This window comes from Heterostelium album (assembly GCF_000004825.1).
Source record: "Heterostelium album PN500 unplaced genomic scaffold PPL_scaffold8, whole genome shotgun sequence".
NCBI lineage: Eukaryota > Evosea > Eumycetozoa > Acytosteliales > Acytosteliaceae > Heterostelium > Heterostelium album.
The window spans coordinates 2,233,823-2,256,982 of record NW_008805070.1 but is presented as its reverse complement, the minus strand read 5'-3'; the positions used below and the strand labels follow the sequence as shown (position 1 = coordinate 2,256,982).

The window sequence follows — 23,160 nt, the reverse complement described above, 5'->3', positions numbered from 1 at the left end:
CTTTTTTTATTTCCAAAAGAATTTACTGTTTTGTATGCCTAAATTGTTCTAAATGATCTGGGTTTTTACGATAACATTTACCATCATATTTACAAATTGGTTTTACATTTCCTAATCCGAGCGGATCACTCTGTGATCTTGTGATTGGTTTAGTAGGCATGGTGAAATTGTCGTCATCGTCACTGTTTACAGCAAACATTACATCGTCATCATCATCAACATCCATAATTTCATCACTCTTTTTTGTTGTCTTTTTGGTTGTTTTTGCTTTACTTGCTTTCTTTCTTGTTGTGGTGGTAGTTGTAGTTGTTGTTGTTGCCGCTGCTGATGACGATGATTTTGTCTTTTTCTTTGGTCTATTCTTTTCATCTTCATCATTATCTCTATCATTGTAGAGAGCTGTTTCGGCATCGTCCGATTTCAAAAGATCCAATTTCTTTTTATCGAGCTTTCCTTCTTTGATATATGCAGTTGCCACCTCAACTAAATCAGCCTTCTTTGCTTTGGTTGGTGTTTTCTGACCTTGGTTCTTGAGGAATTCATTCAAATCTGCAACTGTTAGCTTCACGATTCCACCATTCTCTGCGAGTTTCTCCCAATCGAGTTTGGCAAGTGCATTCTTATTCTCACGATCTCTTTTCTTTGATTGGTTGAGTTGTTGTACATAATCACTAGAGTATACCGAATCCTCCCATTGTTTGACGAGATCTTGATTTTCATCTTGTTTATCTTTGTTTGGTTTTGTATTGTCGGTGGTTGGCGCTACAGAGTCACGCTCTAAAGCAAGCGCTTGAAGATTGGCATAGTGTTTCTGTAGTGCTGGATTGAGAAAGTCGGCTGGATTATAATCGATATGATATGCTTTGATCACTTGTTTCGCACAATCGATCTGGTTTGTTGTTGCTGTAGACTCGCTCTGCTCCACTTGGATCGCACGAATATCGTCGGCATACGGCAAATAGATGATATGGAATCCACGTGGCATTCGAAGATCTTCGTCCTCCTCTTGTGGGACGAGAGCAACCATTCTTGGAGAGGTGTTTGAACGAGGCAGGAATTTGGCAATCGCAACCCGATCACTCGATAGCATTGCATCGAGCAGTGCATTGAGTGCACGTGTAGATCCAGTGATAGATTTCTCGTCTGGAAACAAAAAGTTGGAGTGTTTGACTAATCGATGTCTTTTGAGTGCTGCCTTACTCGGTTTGAATCCAAGCAGTGTTAAACCGACACGGTCTAACGAACGGATAGAGTCTACCTCTCTCTTCTCAAAGACAACCGGTTCACCACCGTAGTACATACAATAAGCAATCTGTGACGGCAAAAGAGTGGTGCCACTTGACATGCAAATATTTTTGGTGAGTGTCTTTATCGGTAGATTGCTTGCTGGATCGAGCATAGTTGGTGACGATCTTGTGGCAGCCGATACCAAACTATACAATTGTGTTCCGATAACGACATCCTTGCCAATATACATCGGTAGTTGACCTAATGATCGCTTCTTAAACTGTTTACGCTTCAACTTTGAGAAGAGCTGTGAGAATCTAGAAGCGGAACTAAAATCTTGGTCAACGATTTGGTCATCTTGCAAAATGATAATCTCTTGGTAGAACAATGAGAAATCGAATGGATGATCGGAAAGAGCATTGTTCATTGAAAATAGTTCAATTTCAATACCTAAATCAGATAAATCCTTTGCTCTCTGAATTGCAATTACCTTTTGATTATCATTGTCTTGTGTTGGTTGATCTTGATTTGTAAATAAAAATATACGTTTATGTGATAGTTTTATATTACTATATAATAATAGAATAAAGGTTAGCATTTTGACATTAAATGATTTGTATCAATAAATTTATATATCTTACCAATTCGAAAACATTGTAGAACAAGTCCAAAGTGCATCACAAAACACCATATCTTTATTTTCAGTGTAACCACCGAAAGAACTATAATCACCCTCCAGAATATCTTCTAACAACAGAATTGTTTTTGGATCGGGTATATCCAAGTCAAATAATACATAAATATTTTCAAAATCATTTAGATTCTTATTCTTGTCCTATAATATAAACATAAAATATAGATTGCGCTGTGATTAGTAATTTTCTATTTGCAAGTAGAGTATAGAGTCATTTTGACTTACAGTATTGTATAAACATAAACCAATAAGATCACTATCACTTGTTATAATCTTATCGGTGATCGTTTGTATTAAACATTTAATGGCATTATCGAATGGTTTCTCCTTTGTAACAGGGTCTGGCTCAAACATTGCCTTTGAGGTGTCAATAAGAAAGATGATACAATCTCTCATTACTTGGTATTGATATGCGTTTGCTTGTTGTTGTTCATCATCATCGTTATCTTTGGCAGCAAACAAATTATCCCAACCACCTTCATTCTCCTCATCGTCGTCATCTATATAGTTGAAAAACTGTGCTCCTGACATCGACGACATAGATACGCCATTGGTACCACTAACTGTATTGCTTTTACTTGTCTATCGATTAGTTAGTTAGTTGGGTATGTGTTGTGTATGTATAGTTGAATTAAATTACCATTTAATAAACATAAAATAATATAATATTATAACTAATAAAATCCAAATTTTGTAATCTATTTTTTAGATTTGTTTTTGCAAAATCACTTTTTTTTAATTTATTTTAAAAAAATACAAACAAAAATCTAAAAAAATTTGATAACTAACAAGATTATGATTAAAATAAATCTCTTCTTTGTGTTTATTTGATTATTTTCCAAAGATTATATTCTTTTTTTTTATAATTTTTGTTGGTTTATTAAATGATTCTTATATAAAGTTGGATAGATACTTGGAAGTACCCAAGTGTCTACTTGGCGCTAAGTTTTTGTATAGCTGATGTCAACTCATTGACACTGTCATCACTGTCATCACTGTCTTCCTGGCCGTCATCTTCACCACCCTTTTTGAGGACTTCTCGAATATGTTCTTTGTCTCGTTCACAATTTCCTTTTCCACAATCGCAACATATGCAATGTCTCTTTGTTGTATTATGTCCATAGCACTTTTTACAGTATCCCATTCCACGGCAGTTTTTTTGTGGACAATAAACCTGTTCAAATCTGGTTAAACACATTTCTTTAAACCTGTTTTGTTGGCACATTTTACAATTGTGAAATTTGCACATACTCTCTGTTAGAATAAGTTATATATATATTTTCGAAGCTTTGAAATAATATCCTTTGTCACAGAAATTTTGTGCCACTCTTGAGAACTGGATTGACAAAAGATCTTTTTGCTTATTCCGAACAATTAAATTTGCAAATCATTTTTGCTTTGTCACCAAGCACTTTGGTAAAATGCCATTTGGTATTTTATTTTTATTTAATTTTTTGGTTTATCAATTTGATTATTCAATTTAAAGAAAATCTTAAAATTATTAGTTATAGATATTTCTAGAGTGCACATACCAATAAATATTTTTATTGATAAATAGTTGTTAAAAATTTATTGTTGTAAACAAAGATTTAATTATTTGTAATAAAACAAGTCATTATCAATCTTTTCGTGAAAGAACGGATGGTTGAGAGCGTCACAAGCCGATAGTCTCTTTGAAGGTTGATATTCTAATAACTTTGATATTAAATCTAAAAGCTTTTGATGTTCTGGGTGAAAATATTCCTTTTTTTTTTTGAATCAAATATTAGTTGGTGTGCTATAAAAACGAATAAATACAAAAATACATACAACCAAACCCCTCATAGAATTCACTTTTTCCAAACTTCTTGTATCTTCATCATGTTTCCAATCAAGATATTCACCGGTTGGGTAATATTTCCTATAAATAGAAATGAATAAATAAAAATAAAAAAAAAAGATTAAAATTTTAGTTAGTTATTTAACCAATCTTAATTTAAAGATAAAATGATAAATACTTTGAATTTTGAGTTAAATGTTGTGGTAAAGGTCCAATTACTCTTTCCATCATTGCTAAATGTTGACGATTGCTATGAGTGTCAAACAAAGTTGCACCAGTGTAAAGCTCTACTAAAATACAACCTATACCCCACATGTCACAAGGATAAGACCAACCATTGCCCAAGATAATCTCTGGTGGACGATAAGGACGACTGCATACAACGCTAGTGTGATGCTTATCGTCAAAGGTTGCACCACCAAAATCAATGACTACGATATCGGTTTGCTCTAAATGATAGTATTCATCATCGAAAAGATTGAAATCACTATGTAGGTCTTTACTGTTGCTGCTTCTGCCGCTGCTGTTGCTGTTACTGTTGCTATTCTCATTGCTATTGTTGTTTGATGACGATGGTGGTGATGGTGGTTGTGGTGATGGTGGTGAGAGATCTTTAGTGTTTTGGTACGATGTCGTAGTAGATGAAGTTGGAGAAGAGGTCTTTGTAAAAGTGTTATTGTTGTTGTTGTGTGTATTTTGAAACAATCTTTGTAGATAGTGAATCATACGATTTTTCAGTTGTGTAGGTAACATCCTGTTCGATATACTATAGTTTGAGTTTTCTAAAAGTATATTCTCAGGTTTCAAATCTGTATGAATCAGAGATAGTTTATGCATTGCTATATAGAGTAAACATAAATTTGAATAGAGAGAGAGAGAGAGAGAGAGAGAGAGAGAGAGAAGAAAAGAAAGAGAGATAGAAGTCGGAGGAGGATTATTGTTAGCACAACTACTAAATTGAGATGAGACTCAAGTGGATCTTACTGTAAATTGCCGTCAGCAATTGCTTGGATATATTTTGGATGTGTGACAACGGAAACGGTCTATTACGATTCTTTTTCAAAAAGTCGTAAAGACTCAGTCCGTACCTCCTAAACACTAGACAAACATGATCTTTATGTCTAAACCAATTCAAAAGGCGAATGCAATGACTATTTAAATGTTACGGTGATAATTAATAATAAGTAGCCGAATCTTTTTAGAGGATTTTAACATAAAAAATAACATACTATTTCTGATTTGTTACACCATTTCTCTCTAGTGAATCCAAAATATCAATTTCCACCATAGCATCTTCACTGTATTTCTTTACTGCTCTAACTATCTTTATAGCAACGTATACATCTGAATTAGAGTCAAAGCATTCAACTACTGTACTGAAAGTACCTGTTCCTACTACTCTTACTACTTTATCTGTAGTATAAATGTGATTAGTAAAAATTAATAATAATAATTTAATAAATAATTACATCTATCATGTAGGTATTCACCAAGTTGTGCTTTATAATAATTATTCTCATCATCCCATGCCGGTTGTTGTGGTGGTGCTGATTTAGACTTTGTAATTTGATCATCATGATATGAACGTCTATTATCTGATTGTGATGCTGCTTTATAGTCATCTGAATGATAAAAATGATGATTTGTTTCACTTTTATAACCATTATTATTACTACTATTATTATTGTTATTATTATTATTATTATTATTATTATTATTAGTATTATATCTATAAGCTCCTCTATCTTCATTATTATTATTATTGTTGTTGTTGTTGTAATATGAAGAATTATAATTATTGGTATTATAATAATCTCTATTGTAATCTCTGATGTTGTTATATTCATGATCTCTGTGACTGTTAATGCTATGACTATTACTGCTATAGTCATCTTTATTGTTGTTGCTATAATAATATTCATTTTTACAATTTATATATTTATCTCTGCTGCTGTTGTTGCTACTGGTATTACCGTAATCTCTGTTATTATTGTTGTTGCTGTTGTAGTTACTATTACTACGGTAGTCATCTCTACTACTGTAGTTGGTTGTGTTGTTCCCCCCTATGTATTCCCTATTACTATTACAATCGTCACCCCTGCTGCTGCCGCCGCCGCCGACATTATAGTATCTCTGACTTTGGTAGTATCCACTACTACTGCTGCTACTACTTTGATATGTTGAGTTCCCACTGTAATTTACATATGATGAATCTTTATAATCTTTATTACTAGTAATGCTACTTGTACTGTGACTGTTATTGTTGTTGTTATTGTTACTATTACTACCACCACCACCACCACTATAGTAGGAAGAATTGTAATAGGAATTACCATAACTATTGTTGTTGTTGTTGCTGCTGTTGCTGTTATTGTAGTAAGAAGAAGAGTAGGAAGAAGAAGAAAAGTTATTTCCCCATTTTCTATTACTATTACTATTATTATAATATGTACTACTACTATTATTATTAGCAGTATAATTATAATAATCCAACTCTTTTTCTCTTTCTCTATCAATTGATCTAACTCTCTTCCTATTATATTCAACTGATTGATACATCATTACTATTGTAATGATAGATTAAACTATCCTTTAATATATATTAATATATAAATATATATCTATACAATAATGTTATGTATGTATCTAACAGTGAAATAATTATGATTAATCGGGATTAACAATAAATTAAAATTAAAAAAACTGAATATTTTTTTGGTTTTTTTTTATTTTTATGTTTTTTTTTTATAAAAAGTGTGATGTGGTATTTTTTTAATTGAAGTTGAAATTATCATACAACAAATTCAATTTAAAAGATGGGTAATCAAGGTGCAAAAAGAAGAAAGCAACAGAATGAAAGTGAAATATTCAAACTAAGAGTTGCTATTCTCTCTGTGAATGTAATATATTATTTGTATAGAGTTTACTATCATGGTGATAGCTTTGGTGGTTGGAATTGGTTCCTCTGGATCGTCAGTCTTTTGTTGGTCGGTATTGCCTATTTCCTCATCAGTCTCATGGCGAAACCAACATTCCAAGATGGTGAATTGATCGATGGTGGTGCTGATCTCTCAATGAAAGGTTTAGTTGAGTAAGTTTATTCAATCATTCTCATCATCATCATTTAGATTACTTTTTGTTAACATCATTCTCTCTATAATAGATACTACTTTGATACAATTTATATTTGTTTAATTATCTTGATATTAGGTTTGTTTAGTGATAAAGCATTCCTCATCATGTTGATTATCCCAGTATTTGCATTCTACCAATTGTGGGTCAAGTTTTTGGGTCCATGGTTCTTCCAACAACCATCAGAGGATACAAATCAAATGGAAACAAAGAGTAAAAGAAGAGAGAAAATGGAAAAGAAAGCAAATAAGATTAAATACTCAAGATAGATATAATAATAATAATAATAATAAATTTAATATCATCCAGAAAAGATTAATAATTTTATTTAATTATTTGATTCGGTGGTGGTGGTGGTAGTTGTTGTTGTTGCTGTTGTATTATCATCTTCTCTTTTTCTTTTCTTTAAAACCTCTTCTTCTTCTTCTTCTTCTTCTGGTTGTTCAATTTCATCTTGTTTAATTGTCATTTTAATATCTTTGTTGTTAGAAGACATTGTTATGGTCGATGTTGATGTTGAGGTTGTGGTTGTCAAAGTTGTTGCTTTAGTATCATTACCCTTTACTTTGATTGCAGATAAAAGGAAACCAGATGATCCATCCATATTCATATTTGGATGTGTACGTTTAGGTAGCACCTGTTGTTCACGCATCCAAATCTCGGCAACAGAGATGTTGACAGCGAGCATATTTTCGTGGAGGAATTGGAAGCACTCGACTAGGTGTTGCTGGAACTGCGAGAAGATTACAATGTTACCCGATGGATTCAAGTATGGAAGACACGCCTTGAGAATATTGAGTGGATGATATTGTGTTACTATCACCAAACTGTTGACACCATCCTTTAGAAGCGGGGTGGTATCGTCGATTCTATTCTGATTGTAAACACCGCCAGCAGTCGAGTTTGGTAGTGACATCGTAACTGTATTATCACCGAGTGCCTCTGCATTCAGTTTGTTGATCAACTCGATCGAGAATGAGTAAATGGTTTTCTCTACCTTTTCTTCGAATCCAAAGTTTTGAGCGATCGATAACGATGGACCCTTGCCAATGAATGCACTCAAAACCTCACCGTCACCACCCATTCTCTCAGCGATCGCACCTGTAACAATACCCATTGCCGATTCAACAACCAACACTCTAATACCTGCTCTAACATTAGCATGTGTCAAAAGACGACCAAAAGTATCGAATCTAAGGTGACTATAATGATAATAAATAATAATAATAATAATAATTGTGCATAAATTATGTTAATGATTTGAATTGTTGTTTGTAATATTTGAACTATATCTATATATATTTACCAAATTTTCTTTGCATCTTTTGCATAGTATGATTCACAAAGTGTTTTAAGTGATGGTTTCAAAATACGAATAAGTGTAGAATGCTTTGCCATCTTTTTCTTGAGATACTTTACTTGACTGTATGCTGTTTTGGTGTGGAATGACGAACTATTATCAATCAAAGCAGTAATTACATCTTTATAATCGCTACCTTTCTCTTTCAATCCTTTGATATCGTCACCTGTCAGCTTCTGTGAAGTATTGTATGGTGTAAGTGTACTGTTGTTTGCTTCTTGATTATTGGAAATCTCTATAATATGTTGTTTGTTTTTTTTTTTTTTTTTAATTTTAAAAGCTATTAGTATTAAAGATATTATCTATATTCGATCGGTTAGAAAGAATAATATACCTGTAATTCTCAAGAGTTGTTCATCCATTTCTTTTGGATTGACTTTGTTCAATTGATTAGAAGAACCATTTACACTAAAAGTGGTAAAGTATGGTTGTCCTATAGCATTCGATATATCGATATTTCTTTTCTTTCCTATTGTAATCTTACTTTGGTATGATTGAAACGTTAATAAATGTGATAGTACACAGTGTGATAGTGTATCAATAATCAAAAACATACTTTGCAGCGACAAGTCTAACATTTTTATATTGCTCTCCATTATTTATATTTAAAACTACATTATCACCTTCCTTTATACGATTTCTACCGTGTGCTACTGCTGTTGTTGTTGCAGCTGTATCTTCTTTATTTGGTACTACCTCACTATTTTCAGTCACTTTTGTATCTACTTCCATCTCTATCTATTTATCAAAAAAGGTACAAAAGAAAAACCGATCGATTAATATTTGTTTTTTTTTGTTCAAAAAAAAAAGTTTTGGGTCCAAATCTTTGTATGAAAATTTCATCTTGGTAAATAGAACTGGGAAGAATAAGGCATTTTTTGTAGGATTATCACTATTTAAACTTTTTATTTATTTTTTATTATTTTTTATATCAAAATATAATTAGTTTAAGGTAAAATATTGTTTTATTTCCAAATTTTAAATTTTATTTGTTATAAACTTTCTCAACAACATCTTTCAAAAGAAACCCTAATTTCAATCTGTTTAAACTCTTCATCAGGAAATTTACCTGATATAGCTTGGAACTGGAGCTTTTGGGATACAGAAGTTGATCCGTTATAGTTTTAAGTTCTTATGTTGTAAATACTCTTTTAAAGTTACATAAAAGTACAAATAGATATAGTATTAAAATTGCCAAGATGATTTTCCGAATAACTCAATTCATGTGCAATAAAGTTATGATTGAAGCTCTTATTCAACAATCCTGTTCTCTTTTTCAAAGAGAATTGGTAACATATTCCTTGAATCCTTGACTTAGCCTATTTTATATTAGGTAATATCAAATAGTTGAAATTAGTGAGGAGAAAGTTTATAACAAATAATATTGGAAATGTGTAAAGTCAAGAATAAATTCTGATACTGGAAAGGTACTAATTTTAAAGTAAGCTGTAGTTTGATGAATAAAAAACTAAATATTTAAGTTTTATAATCAACAAAAAAATAATTGATAATTTTTAAAATACATCTTTCTTTATGATTTAATTTAAATTGGACCAATTATTCAAATAATAAAAAAATATGATTTATTTGATCTGGAATAACTAGACAAAGCATACTATCCTCAATTAAAATTATAATACAAGTTCAATTCTTTATTTACTATTGATTGTGTGTTACACTTTCACCGTTGTGAACTCTTCTAATAGTTTCAGCCAATACAGATGCTAATTTTCAATAGATTTGATATTAGTTTTATAGTTTAAATAATAGAATAATAATAATAACTTACATATTGACACAATCTTTAGTTTTGGACATTTAGCTAGGTTATGAGAATTTGGAACAGAATCTGTGATAACCAATTGAGATAGAGAACCTTCATTTATTATATCTATAGCATTATTTGAGAAAACACCATGAGTTACGCATGCAAATATCTTTGTTGCTCCTCTTCTCATTAGAGTAACCGTTGCAGAGTTGAGTGTTGCTAATTTATTTTAATAATAATAAGATCAATGATTAGAACTGAATGGATGAATGTTGCACTAACTACTAATCTCTATTATAAACTTACAGCAAGTATCAGCAATATCATCTATAATGATTGCTACTTTATCTTTGACATCACCAACCAACATAGTTTCAGAGTCTGACGATGCAATATTGGCTTTGTGTATGATCGCTAAATCTGCTTTCAGTTCATCTGCAATCTTCTTTGCTCTCTTTACACCACCCACACCCGGTGCAACAATAATATAGTCAGAATGAGTCGGTATGATCCTTTTCTTGATGTATTTAGTAAATAAATGATCAGAGTAAACATTTTCAACTGGTATATTAAAGAATCCTTGAATTTGACTCGAACTATTAAAGTAATATTGATTGTTAGGTATAAATCAAACTATACATATAATAATAAGATAAAAACATACTGTAGATCAATAGTAATGACTCTATCTATACCAGAAACCTCCATCATATTGGCAACTAGTTTACAAGTGATTGGTGCTCTAGATTTATCTTTTTTCGACTGTCTAGCATAGCCAAAGAATGGAACGACTGCAGTAATTCTATGTGCAGAAGCTCGTTTTGCACCATCTACCATTACCAACAACTCCATCAAATAGTCATTAACACATGGATTACAAGTTGGCTATTACATTATATAAAAATATTATAAATGTTATTATTATCAAAAATAAAAGAATAAATAAATATTCTTAAAGAAAGCTATACCTGTACTATATATAAATCTACATCTCTAACGGATTCATTGATAAGAACTTGTGTCTCTGAATTGGCAAACTTTGATACCAAAACATTACCAACTTTGATATTCAACTCTGATGCAATATCATTAGCAAGTGTTGGATGTGCATTACCTGATAAAATTACTAACTTATTATGATTGGTTGACATAGTTTAATATAAAATAATAACATGAAATTGAGAAATGATTTTTTTAATTTCATCCAAACTATAAAAATTTATTTTTGTCTGCCATACTAATTTTTGACTTAACAAATTTTATTTTATTTGTATTTTCTAAATTTTTATTTTCAAACAGATAATATGCAAAACGATTTAATTGTTGAAAGTCAAGAAAAATACTATCAATGTTATATTGATAATGGTGGTGAATCAAAATACATTATATGTCAGCTAGATGTTACATATAATGCAATGTGTGTTGATTTAATTGGAGGAGGATTAGAATCAGATAGTGATCTTTTTAAGGAGTTTATTGCTAACGTAGGTAATGAAAGATGCTCACCGAGATACATGTTCATCGCACTCGATCAACCATATCACATAGAGATCTACGAGGAGTTTAAAGATATATTAAAACAACAACAGAGACAGCTTAATCAACTTTCAACCGATAACTCTTTGAACTTAAAGTACAAACTTTCATGTCTGGGTGGTGGAATCGTTAAAATCGATGACGATAAGCAAACACTATCTTGCTTTGGTAAAAGCTATCAATTTGGACCACCAGATATCAAGTTGGTCAAAGCAATACTAGAATCAACAAATATTTCAAACTATAAACTAGATATTCAAATTACCAATGAAATAAGAGGATAATCAAATCAAATTGACCAATAACATAACATAACAATAATCTTTTTTGTAATAAATAAATATATTTTGTTTTCTTTTTTTTTTATTTACAATTTTAAAAGTTTGTCATTATTACATAATTTAAATTAATTTATGTATATCCTGTTATTTACATTTCTTGTTTAGATTCTTGAGAATAGCTCTTGTGCTTCCTTTGGTGCACTCTTTCTTAGTGCAATTTCAAATCTACAATGTAAGTGTGTTTCATTACCAGATGTACCTACAATGATTGGCCATTTTGCTTTTGAAACAAGTAAAGGTTCATTTGCATTAAAGAATCGAGCTAAATAATAAAAAAATAATTATTAATATTAAAAATTATAATTACAATTAATATTATTATCATTAAAACAACTTACATTCATTTTTAACAACTTCCAACATATCAAAACATTTATCATAGGCTGTCATATTAAACTTCTCTGCCATACGCTTACAGATATCTCTTGCAGTTTCAGTGGAGGAAATCTTGATACTCTTGAAATTTCCTTGTTGATAATAGATTTTGACGACCTCAGAGTTGTCGATGGTCACTGCGGTTTCACGAGCGGGTTTGCTAAGAATCTGGAACATTGGACTGGTTCTCTCTTCCAGGTCCTGTGAAATGACTGGTTTACCTTCGGAGGCAGCTACCATCTCCTTTTGGAACCAACCCTGTGCCAGATCGTAAGCTGAGAAATTGTTATTGTCTGCCAAGTGAATGTTGGCACCGTGTCTAATGAGCCAGAGTGCCAGAACATCGTATCTGTTGGTGACCAACGAGTGGAGCGGTGTAATACCTCGATTATCTTGAGCATTGACATCGGCACCTCTAGTTACCAACAACTCCAAAGCCTGTTTATTTCCTCTGGCCGCTGCAATATGAAGTGGTGTCGTACCTTTTTCGTATTCCTTCATATTGATATCCACTCCGGTATCTATCATCTCTCTTAATTTTTTGATATCATTATTTCCAACTGATCTTAACAATTCATAATCATATTTTTGTAGTATAGACATTTTCTTTTTTAATTACTATTTTTTTTTCAATAATAATAATATATTTCATATAAACATATAAATTTAAAAAGTTATATTAAATTGTTTACATTTTTAATAATTTATTTATCACATGGGGCAAAATTTTAAATGTATTTTTATAAATAAAAATGTGGGTTTGTTTTTTGTTTTGGTGTGGATTGATTGGGTTGGTTTGATCAAAAATTTCAATGAAATTCTACAACATATAATTGAAAAGGGAAACGAAGACGGTGAGAGAGAAAAAGCAAAGTATTTTTGTTTTTTTTTATATATTTAATTTTTTTATAATTTATTTATTATTATACTTTTTTATTTTTTAAAAAAAAACTATTTCTTATTTCTTTTTCATTTTTTTAAGATTTAGTTCTTCTTTTTGATACCGTCAACGTAGTTCATCTTGTAATAAGTCAAAATTGAGATTGGGAATGCAACTGAACCCAAACATAAGAGAACAAAGGTACCCCATTCCTTCAAGTGGAGGGAAGTACGCTTGTCGTAGTCGGCAACCGATTCGACGTACATTCCACTGTAGCTGGCGGCGGCAGTGTATGAAATGGTGTCGTCTTGTTGTGATTTACGGTATGAGAGAACGGTTGGGGTCAATGGGTAGATACCTTGAGTCGATGGGACGACAGTCAAAGTTTGTGAGACATTGGTACCTGCTTCGAGGACTTCCCATTTACCGTTGGTTGTTCCCTTAACAATTTCAAAAGTTGATCCAGATGCAGTGAAATCGGAATCAGTGAATGCGAGATCGTAGGCTGGTCCTTCACCAACGTTGTAGATGACAAACGAGATTTCCAACTCTTTTCCAACGACTGGTCCATCGACAATCTTCTTTTGGAACAACAATTCTGCTTTCGATGCAGCACAAACTGCAATGTACAATGCAACCAATGCAACTAATAATTTACAATTCTGTCAATTGAATAATAATAATAATTGTCCCAATATAATTTGAACAAAAGACAATATTGTTTCATGATTAGTTTTTGATTGATTTTGAATGTTGATTTTAAAATGATTTTTTAAACTTACCATTGTTTTATAAAAATATTTATAAATATATATAGAGTATATAAAAATGATTAATGAAGAATTTAACTAAATCAATATAAAAAAAATAAAAAAAGAAAAATGAAATTGTAAAAAATAATTAAAAAAGCTCAAAGTTAATGTTCACTCACACACTGTGTCATCAACATCAAAAATGAAAAACACACAAAAAATTTTAAAAACAAAAAAAAAAGATTCAAAGACTTTTGTTTGACTGTCCTCCAAAAAAAAAAATATGAAAGAACAATTTTTCAAAAAATGTCAAAAAATAACGTTATTTTTCGTTAAAGAGAAATAATAAGAAATAAAAATTTTAAAAAAATTTTATATTTGGTAAATCTTATTATTTCTTTGTGCATAATTTGTTAAAAAAAAAAAAAATAACATATAAAATAATTTTAAATAGCCTTAAAAGACTTAAGTCCAGGATTTTTTAAAGTGTAAAATACCTTTAAAAAAAAGGTACGAGAAATTTTTTTGTGATATCAGCAAAAAATAAAATTATCAAAAAAAAAAATGGATAATTCTCTGTTGAATTTTCTTTGTTGTGTTTGGTTTTCACCAAAAATATCACACAGTTTTTTTTGCAGTTTGTAAAAGCATCATCGGAACAAACATTGAACCAAATTTATCATTGTAATATTTTTCTTTATTTTTATTTATTTTTCTTTGCAAATCAACAAAAAATATTATATATTTCAAAAAATATCATTATCAATAAATAAAGAATAATTAATCATCAATTGAAATGAATGGTTTAGAGTCGTTGTCACCTGAGGCCTCCACTTATAGCCCACCGGTGTCTGGTGGTAAACATCTGATTCCAGACTACATTATCGAACAGTGGAAGAAAGACTTTATCAATTTGGAGGTACATGATCAACAAGATCAACAACAGCAACAAGATGATCAACAAGCAGCACAACAGACTCAGAATGCAGACGATGCATTCTTTGATCAAGTCAAAGCAAAAGCAGAAACAAAACAAGATAATACTTTGATGAATGATATTTTTGGTTCGACTACCACTACAACCACCACCACATCGACTACAACAACAACAACCACCACCACAAATTCTACACCACACTCTTCGACACCAGCGTCATCAGCTGCCAAGAAGATTACAGTAATCGATATGGATTTAGGTGTATATGGTTTGCCAGCGCTAACTACAGTTCGTGGTGTATTCTGGAAAGTAGCATTGGGATCATTGTCGAATCAAACAAAGAGTGAATGGCGTGAACAAACAAAGAAACAACGTACTAAATATGATACTTTGAAGAGAGTATATATCATTGATCCTCGTGGTATCAAAGAACCTGTAAAACCTGTAGCTGGTGTTTTCGATGATCCTCTATCTCAAAACAAAGATGTAATTATCAATAATACAATTTTATAATTATTCTAAACATAATATTAATTCCTTTTCTAAACAAATCAACAGAGTATTTGGAATCAATTCTTTGAGAATGAAACAACACAAAAAGAGATTGGTCATGATATTACAAGAACCTATCCAGATATAGATTTCTTTGAAAGAAAAGATATACAAGATACAATGACTGTATGTAGTAATCATTTTTGAATAATCAATATTAATACTAATCACCATCATTATTATTATTATTTACTTTTTATTAGAGAATTCTATTTATTTTTTCAAGACAATATCCAAAGATTAAATACTTACAGGGTATGAATGAGATTTTAGCACCACTTTTATTTGCTTGCTACGCAGATTCTCACTGGGGTGATTACCGACAGATCTACAAATTGGGTGAATCCGTTGATGAATACGGAAATACTGTGCAGGTGAGTTATCCATCGACACCGCTCGCCTATCCAATCGATGAGACCGATCTTGCATCGTATATTCGTGATGCACGTTACGTTGAACACGATACCTATTTCCTCTTTGATGCTCTGATGTCGAAAATCAGCAAGTGGTTCACATCGCCACCAAACTCACCGATGCCCACACCCAAGTTGTCCGGCGCCAACAAAGAGCTCTACGACATCTCGGAGCGCGAGGCATCCGATCAGGCGATAAACATCATCGTTGTCGACCAATGCTTTGAGATATTCCACCAGCTTGGAATCATCGATCCACAACTACACAACTACCTCAGAGACATGTCAATCGAACCACATCTCTACTCCCTCAGATGGTTGCGTATCCTATTGGCACAGGTATTCCCACTCAACAATCTTCTCATTCTCTGGGATGCAATATTCAGAGATTCTGTTGAACTACTAAACTACATTTGTATATCAATGCTTATTGTCATAAGAGATTCATGTAAATATCAATATCAAATGGTTTAATATTAAAACTTACTAACTAACTAATCATTAAAAAACATTTAGTAATTGGCAAAGATTATTCAGAATGTTTACATTTATTGTTTAATTATCCGATGACACATGATCCAACATCATTGTTGTTTACAGCATACAGTGTCAGTGAAAGAATTAAAGCTATCATCTCTGAGAATCCAGGTGTAGACTATAGTTATACTTCGAGCAGAGCAGTTGCCAAACCAAAACCAAAACCAAAAGTACGTCCTCATTACAATCTAGCTTCTCAATCAAAGAAATATAATACCATTTCAAATCCTTCATCATCGACAACTTCATCCGCTTCCACCGGCGGCAAACAACAAGCAAATGGCACTAAACCAGCAGCACAAGTTACAAAGCAACAAACAACTGCCACCACTACCAAAACAACTACGACAGCATCGAGCGGTGGATTCTTCTCGAGTGTAGCATCCACTGTAAAGAGTCTCATCGTTGAACTCAACGAGATGGATGTTGCCGGTGAGATTGAAACTCTTCGTGAGAATCAAATTCATGTATCAAGTAGAATCGAAAGATTAGTATACATTTTAGATACAATCAAAGTGTAAGTGTTTATCATCATATTTCTTTTAACTTGACATTTCAAACTTGTTTTAACCAAATGATTTGATTTGAATCTCTTTTGTAATATAACAGTCAAGATAACCATGAGACCATTCAATCAGTTCAAGAGGAATTGATGTCAATTCGAAAAGTGTTGAACCCCAATGCACAAGCATCACCAGTATTCCAATCAACCAACCAAAAAGTCAGCATTCAAAATGAAATACTTGCAAATACCAGCACTGCTAAAGGTTTGACCGTACAGCCAACACCATCACCACAACAACAACAACAGCAGCAACCAACATCTCAACAACAATTATCATCATCACAATCAATATCACAACCAAATCCAGTACAACCACCACAACTTGACTTAAATCAACAATACAATAATAACCAAATAGATCAGCAACAACAACAACAACAACCACAGCAATATCAACAACAACAACAACAACAACAACAACAACAACAACAACAACAACAACAATATCAGCAGTACAACAACAGCAATATCAACAACAACAACAGCAACAACAATATCAGCAACCACAACAGCAACAACAATATTCACCACCATCACAGTATGAACACTATGATTTTGAACAAAATGAAGATTATGAGCAAGCTTATTATCAACATCAACAACAACAACAACATCATCATCACCAGCAACAACAATATAATACATCTAGATCAAACCAACAAAGACAACAACAACATATTTTTAACGAATATCAACAACAAGAGCCAGCCATCCAAAAAGTGCAGCCACTTAAACATATGAACTATCCACAGATGCCAATATACCAAGAAGACTTGGTAGAGGTCTACTCTGATGATATGAATCAAACCTCTAGAAATGCTCAGGAAGAAGATGTCAGTGAAGCAGAGTACAACTATATGAACAAACTTAATAATAACTTGGGTTTCAAATTCTGAACAAAAAAAAAATTATTGAAAACGAAATTCTAAAATTGAATAAAAATGTATTAATATTGATTTGACACAATGTCCACCTTTATTTTAGCACTTCAGTTCAAATCTAATTTAATTTAAAGTTTAAATTAGTTATAGTCTAATAATAAAGAGTTAGCAGAAAAAGACAAAACACAACAAAATTAAAAAATGAAATTGAATAGTTTAAAAAAAAAAAAAAAAAGAAATTTTGGTTCATGCAAAAAAGTTTTGTTTTTTTTTTTGATTAAACAAAACAGAACATTCCCATACACAGAAACTAATAAGCAACCACCACAAAGAAATTACAATAACAATATATCTATAATTATAATAAATAAACAATCATAATCATCATATTTATGATTAGTAAATAATATATATCAAATATATAAATATTTTAGATTTCAATAGATAGATATTACAAAAAAAAAATATATATAGTTAAAAAAAAGAAATAAATAATTTTTTGTGTGTTGTGTTTTGTGATTTGTTTTTTTTTTTTGATCAATATTTTTATTTTTTAGATAGATATTTATTATTATTATTTTTATTATCATTGTTTATATTTATTTATATTTTTTTTAGAAAAAAGATTGATAGGTTGGTTGAATGATCGATTATTATTTGATCATTAACTGCTATTAGAAAAGATAGTTTGATCAAATGAAAAAAGTATCCTCTATCAATAATTTCTTTAAGAGATCGACCAGTGGCACCAATAGTAATGGTGGCACACCGACCGGAGGAAACTCTGGTGCCAACAGTCCCACTATAGCAAACGGTAGTGCATCACCAGGTTCACAGACACCACCGAATCTCTCCAACATCGAGTATGAAGCAGATGACCATGTATTCTCACCTGCAAAAATAACGAAGCAGAACCAGCAACAACAACATCAACAACAGCAACAGCAGCTAAACAGTTCACATTCAGCACTACCATCACTTGGATCAGAAGCAGTGCAACACCACCCTCTGGAGTCGTCTGGCTCCAGTCTGAGCAGCTCTGGTGTTAGCAGTGGTTCGATATTTAGTCCTCGCACATCACCCACCTCCACACCCATTTTAACTCGTCACATAGTAGAGCAATATCCACCGGTTGCTGATGTTATTACACCACCACCACCAACATCATCATCATCATCAACATCTAATAGTTCTACATCTACATCTAATAACACCAATAGTAATGGTGGTCAAGAGATAATTAAAAGTGCTTTGATTGTCTCAACAGATACCGTATCACCAGACAAAAAACCATATACAGTCTATAAAGTACAAGTGGAGACGAACAAGTCGATGTATATCATTTGGAGACGTTACTCTGAGTTTCTTGATATCGACTTGAAGTTGCGTGCAGCCTATCCTCTGAGTCGACTACCGTTTCCTCCAAAGAAAACGTTTGGTAAGATGAACAATGAGTTTATCGAGCAGCGAAAAGACCATCTACAGCAGTTTGTTAATGCACTCTTCACACATCCAACACTTACCGACCTGCCTTGCGATCCAATCGTCGTTGCATTCTTTCATCAAAACTCAATCGATCAAAATCAACTTGAAATCTCAACAAGATCCAACACACCAAAACAATCAAAACTTGCAAATGATCAAGGTAAATCTTTTATTATTATTAATTTATAGAATATATTCTAACATTCATTCATTTAAATATTATTATTATTATTATTATTACGATCGTCTTATTTAGTTGTTAGATATATTATATCAACTTTACCATTTTGGTCGGATTTACTTGATTATGGTTCATTGCTATCACTTACAGAGACATGTAATTACTTATTGAACACCGTCAGTTACTATAGTGATCTATGGAGGAAACACTATTGGGATTTGCATACGGTGCTACACTTTGGATATACCAAGCTTTGTGTATGTACGATCGAGCTGAACAACTATCTTCAGGAGCGATCGAACGGTCTGAAGCGAGACACCAGTCATTCCAATCTCGCACTGATCTCGTCGAGTCCATCGACAGGTCACCACGGTTCGCCATCGTCCAACCCATTCATCAACATCATCTCCGGAGGTAAGAAACAACACTCTAAACAAATCTCACAAGACTCTACGACAAGCAGTAGCTACAACGGTTCGCCAACACCAAACTTGTTAATCGATGGTATCAACTCTGCTGGTGTTAATGCCAATGGTAATGGTAATAGTGGTGGTGGAAGTAGTCGTGATTTAAGATCATCATCATCGTCTTCATCTCATCAACAACAACAACAACAGCAACAACAACATTTGACAATGGTTGAATCGATGGAGTATTCCAGACAGGTATTCCTTCAACTACTGGCCACTCACTATCACCTTCGTACCTCTTCAGATTCACATAAATCACATAGAGACTGTGATTGCCTAGCACCCAAATTCCGTGGTACTATCATCGGAATTCCCAATATCACTGGCAGCTTTCTTCAATCGTTCAATACAGAGTTTCAAAATACACGCTCGCCAGTCGCGCTCAACCGTACGGCATCGTCGATCGACCTCGAATCGTCGCGCGAATCGATAAACATTCCTCTCAACGAATCGATGCAACAACAAATCCTGCTGTCATCGTCAGCATCGTCTGGCTCACTGGCGACATCCTCCTCTGAACTCGACCAACAACTCTCAATGGTTTCACACATCGTCTCCAACGGCAGAATGCTATGTGTCAGCACATCGGACTCTTCCAATCTCTCGAGGGAGGAATCACGTTTCAATCTATCGTTGTGTCATTTCGTACTGTTGGCATTCTCCCTCATCGACATGGCATCGTTTGAATCGATCGGTGTCTGGGTTGAAGATATCAAGATGATGTGTCCAGAGTCACCGATCATCCTCGTTGGACTGCAGAGAGATCTACGTGAGGCATCGAATCCACTCGGCCAATCGATCACCTACCAGCAGGGTCTAGACAAGAGCAAGCAAATACCGAATTGTCTGGCCTATATCGAGTCACCGAGCGCGTCAGACGGTGTTGGTGGATGGCGTCGTAGTCTTCTCTCCGAGTTGGCATCACAACTGATCAACCACTACCGTGAGGTATTCGTACAGCACACAACCAAGAAGTCAAACTACACAGTCAGAGGATCTTTCCTCTCAAAGATATTCCCACGATATCCGGACGAGATCATCCACAAGGGATTGACCTCCTACGACGGTGACGTAGAGAAAGCATTGGAGCTACTAGCACTCGACTATGCCAACTACTCTGAATCCAACGAACATCAATCGACCAGTCACAAAAGACAACATCTTAGAAGTCAAAGTGTTGATACATCATCATCATCAAAGAATAGTAGTATTAATAGTAGTAGTTCAAATCTCAACACTTGGATACATAATGATAGTAATAATACAACAAGTGGTGATAGTAATAATAATAATAGTAAATCGAATAATCAACCACCACCACATCGTCAATCAGTAAAGATACCAGAGAGTCAAATCAATACTCTAGTCGAGAAACTCAAAAAGAATTCAGTCGATAGCTTCATCAAAGGATTCTTGAGAAAGAAGAATCAAACACAAGATCAACAAGCCGAGATGGTCCTATCGTTCCTCAGAGAGATGCGTACACAACTACAATCTAGTCAGCTGTTCAGTTCGTTGAACGTACAAAACTCTGACCAAGAAGAGGATCTCACCAGTCTGCCACTAGGTGAAATCGAAAACTACCTCTACCAAAATATATATAAAGTGGTGTTCTCTACACAAGAGTCACTCGAGAAAGATGTACTACTCTCTGATCGCATGAGTAAACTCGTCTTTGTCGAACCACAACACTTGGAAATCAATCAAATTCATTGGAACAAAGACCTCTGGCTTGCCGCTGAAAAAGAACTTCATTCCGTCAATGATCTGTTCTCTCCATCTCAGAAATTAGAATGTATATTAAATTGTTGTAAATTATATTATGTAAGTTTATTATAAATATAGCAAACTATTCTATAACTTAACGATCTTATTAAACAAATTGTTCTTTTTCTTCTCAGTTTTATTATCAAACTCAGATAGTCCAGGTGGAGCTGACGACTTTTTACCACATCTTATTTATGTAGTTATTCATGCAAATGTACCAAATTTATATTCAAACTTTGAGTAAGTTTAAGATAAAATTATTAATTTTATATAATATTATTCATAAACTAATATCACTACTATTCAAAAGATTTACATCAAAGTTTTGTAATTCAGAACTGTTGAAAATGGAAAGATATTACTATTTTACGACTTTTGGTATTGCTGTTACTTTTATTGAGGGAATAGATAGTAAGCATTTGAAGATCGATGCTGAGGAATATGAAGCGTATATGTCTGGTAAGAAGAAGTACGTTCCAGAGGAACTAAAGAATAAACAAAAGGAGCTCGAGGAGATCGCTCAAATGAACGAAGCATCGAGAGCAAAGATCATGCAAAAGTTGGGTATCGACGAAACAACGGCGACCGTTGCAATCACTTCGCCCACCAAGAAGAAACCACAGCTACTCGACTCTGAGGAACGTTACGAAGAGGAATCGATTGAGAAGGCAATCTCTGAGGAGAAGAGTTGCAAGCAAGATGCCGCCGCACACACCTCGACCACCTCCAACGAGAAGGAGAATCCATTCGAATCGCCATCTGCCTCGATCGACGGTCCACTTCTACCGATTCAATGGGCAACCTCTGCACCTACAGAAACCAACAAGCGAAACAGTGTCAAAGGAATGTCCTTGTCGAGAACACCGTCACCACCCGACTCAAAGTCACTTCAAGTTGAAGAGCATCCACTTGCATTCAATCATAAATCAAAATCGGAAGATATTTCAAATATAAATATAACATCAACATCAACATCAACAACAACAACATCTACACCACCATTGACATTGCCAACTACAACTGAAACATCAACTGCAACAAATGCAACAACAGATGTATCACCAGTAACAACAACTACTACCACTACTACATCATCATCATCTCCAACGATGGTGGAACAAGTATCACAATTTAGCTCATCGCCAATGGAAAACTCACAACCAAAGCCAAACGAAGTTCCAGAGTTACCACCAATCGAACAACCAGTTACAATCACCAAAAACACAACCAACAACGATGAAGACAATATCGATAATCCACTCGATTTAAATCATAACGTTATTATTGACCAGTAATGTTGTATGACTACTAATATAATTGTTTTTATTATTTTTTTTTTCGAAACATTAACAATAAATAAATGTGTATACACATTTTTTATACATTAACAAAAAATTTATATTTTTAATATAAAGATAGAAATAATATCAACACTAATAACATAAACATTGTTATCTTAAGATAACTCAAGCCACCCGAATTGAATTA

The 23,160-nt window shown here is 33.0% G+C and overlaps 11 protein-coding genes across 11 annotated transcripts; 4 read left to right on the top strand and 7 right to left on the bottom strand.

Moving 5' to 3' along the window:
• Positions 1-22: 22 nt before the first annotated feature.
• Positions 23-2,564, bottom strand: ku70 (ATP-dependent DNA helicase; the record flags this gene model as incomplete). The annotated part of the gene is made up of 4 exons (XM_020579349.1): positions 23-1,796; positions 1,869-2,062; positions 2,147-2,503; positions 2,562-2,564. 4 exons carry the CDS (start codon positions 2,562-2,564, stop codon positions 23-25), a joined length of 2,328 nt encoding a protein of 775 aa, XP_020431188.1.
• Positions 2,565-2,852: 288 nt separating this feature from the next.
• On the bottom strand, positions 2,853-3,119 carry PPL_08534 (uncharacterized protein; the record flags this gene model as incomplete). Its single annotated transcript, XM_020579348.1, has 1 exon — positions 2,853-3,119. The coding sequence occupies one exon, from the start codon at positions 3,117-3,119 to the stop codon at positions 2,853-2,855; it is 267 nt and encodes an 88-aa protein (XP_020431187.1).
• Positions 3,120-3,514: 395 nt separating this feature from the next.
• PPL_08533 (protein serine/threonine kinase) lies at positions 3,515-4,493 on the bottom strand (the record flags this gene model as incomplete). Its single annotated transcript, XM_020579347.1, has 3 exons — positions 3,515-3,664; positions 3,731-3,821; positions 3,919-4,493. 3 exons carry the CDS (start codon positions 4,491-4,493, stop codon positions 3,515-3,517), a joined length of 816 nt encoding a protein of 271 aa, XP_020431186.1.
• Positions 4,494-4,569: 76 nt separating this feature from the next.
• On the bottom strand, positions 4,570-6,302 carry clkA (putative protein serine/threonine kinase; the record flags this gene model as incomplete). Its single annotated transcript, XM_020579346.1, has 3 exons — positions 4,570-4,579; positions 4,970-5,153; positions 5,210-6,302. The coding sequence occupies 3 exons, from the start codon at positions 6,300-6,302 to the stop codon at positions 4,570-4,572; spliced, it is 1,287 nt and encodes a 428-aa protein (XP_020431185.1).
• Positions 6,303-6,556: 254 nt separating this feature from the next.
• tmem208 (SND2/TMEM208 family protein) lies at positions 6,557-7,141 on the top strand (the record flags this gene model as incomplete). The annotated part of the gene is made up of 2 exons (XM_020579345.1): positions 6,557-6,831; positions 6,904-7,141. The coding sequence occupies 2 exons, from the start codon at positions 6,557-6,559 to the stop codon at positions 7,139-7,141; spliced, it is 513 nt and encodes a 170-aa protein (XP_020431184.1).
• A 59-nt stretch (positions 7,142-7,200) lies between these two features.
• Positions 7,201-11,151, bottom strand: prsB (phosphoribosyl pyrophosphate synthetase; the record flags this gene model as incomplete). The annotated part of the gene is made up of 9 exons (XM_020579344.1): positions 7,201-8,074; positions 8,179-8,467; positions 8,567-8,640; positions 8,789-8,970; positions 9,910-9,956; positions 10,022-10,219; positions 10,307-10,596; positions 10,665-10,885; positions 10,990-11,151. 9 exons carry the CDS (start codon positions 11,149-11,151, stop codon positions 7,201-7,203), a joined length of 2,337 nt encoding a protein of 778 aa, XP_020431183.1.
• A 153-nt stretch (positions 11,152-11,304) lies between these two features.
• PPL_08529 (uncharacterized protein) lies at positions 11,305-11,820 on the top strand (the record flags this gene model as incomplete). The annotated part of the gene is made up of 1 exon (XM_020579343.1): positions 11,305-11,820. One exon carries the CDS (start codon positions 11,305-11,307, stop codon positions 11,818-11,820), a length of 516 nt encoding a protein of 171 aa, XP_020431182.1.
• A 158-nt stretch (positions 11,821-11,978) lies between these two features.
• Positions 11,979-12,855, bottom strand: PPL_08528 (ankyrin repeat-containing protein; the record flags this gene model as incomplete). Its single annotated transcript, XM_020579342.1, has 2 exons — positions 11,979-12,139; positions 12,216-12,855. The coding sequence occupies 2 exons, from the start codon at positions 12,853-12,855 to the stop codon at positions 11,979-11,981; spliced, it is 801 nt and encodes a 266-aa protein (XP_020431181.1).
• Positions 12,856-13,236: 381 nt separating this feature from the next.
• On the bottom strand, positions 13,237-13,917 carry ssr2 (translocon-associated protein subunit beta; the record flags this gene model as incomplete). The annotated part of the gene is made up of 2 exons (XM_020579341.1): positions 13,237-13,794; positions 13,915-13,917. The coding sequence occupies 2 exons, from the start codon at positions 13,915-13,917 to the stop codon at positions 13,237-13,239; spliced, it is 561 nt and encodes a 186-aa protein (XP_020431180.1).
• A 763-nt stretch (positions 13,918-14,680) lies between these two features.
• On the top strand, positions 14,681-17,967 carry PPL_08526 (RabGAP/TBC domain-containing protein; the record flags this gene model as incomplete). The annotated part of the gene is made up of 7 exons (XM_020579340.1): positions 14,681-15,307; positions 15,380-15,499; positions 15,577-16,234; positions 16,303-16,840; positions 16,933-17,426; positions 17,459-17,721; positions 17,920-17,967. The coding sequence occupies 7 exons, from the start codon at positions 14,681-14,683 to the stop codon at positions 17,965-17,967; spliced, it is 2,748 nt and encodes a 915-aa protein (XP_020431179.1).
• Positions 17,968-18,465: 498 nt separating this feature from the next.
• On the top strand, positions 18,466-23,091 carry PPL_08525 (Phox domain-containing protein; the record flags this gene model as incomplete). The annotated part of the gene is made up of 6 exons (XM_020579339.1): positions 18,466-19,414; positions 19,511-19,591; positions 19,883-21,700; positions 21,807-21,912; positions 21,983-22,963; positions 23,088-23,091. 6 exons carry the CDS (start codon positions 18,466-18,468, stop codon positions 23,089-23,091), a joined length of 3,939 nt encoding a protein of 1,312 aa, XP_020431178.1.
• Positions 23,092-23,160: the final 69 nt, after the last annotated feature.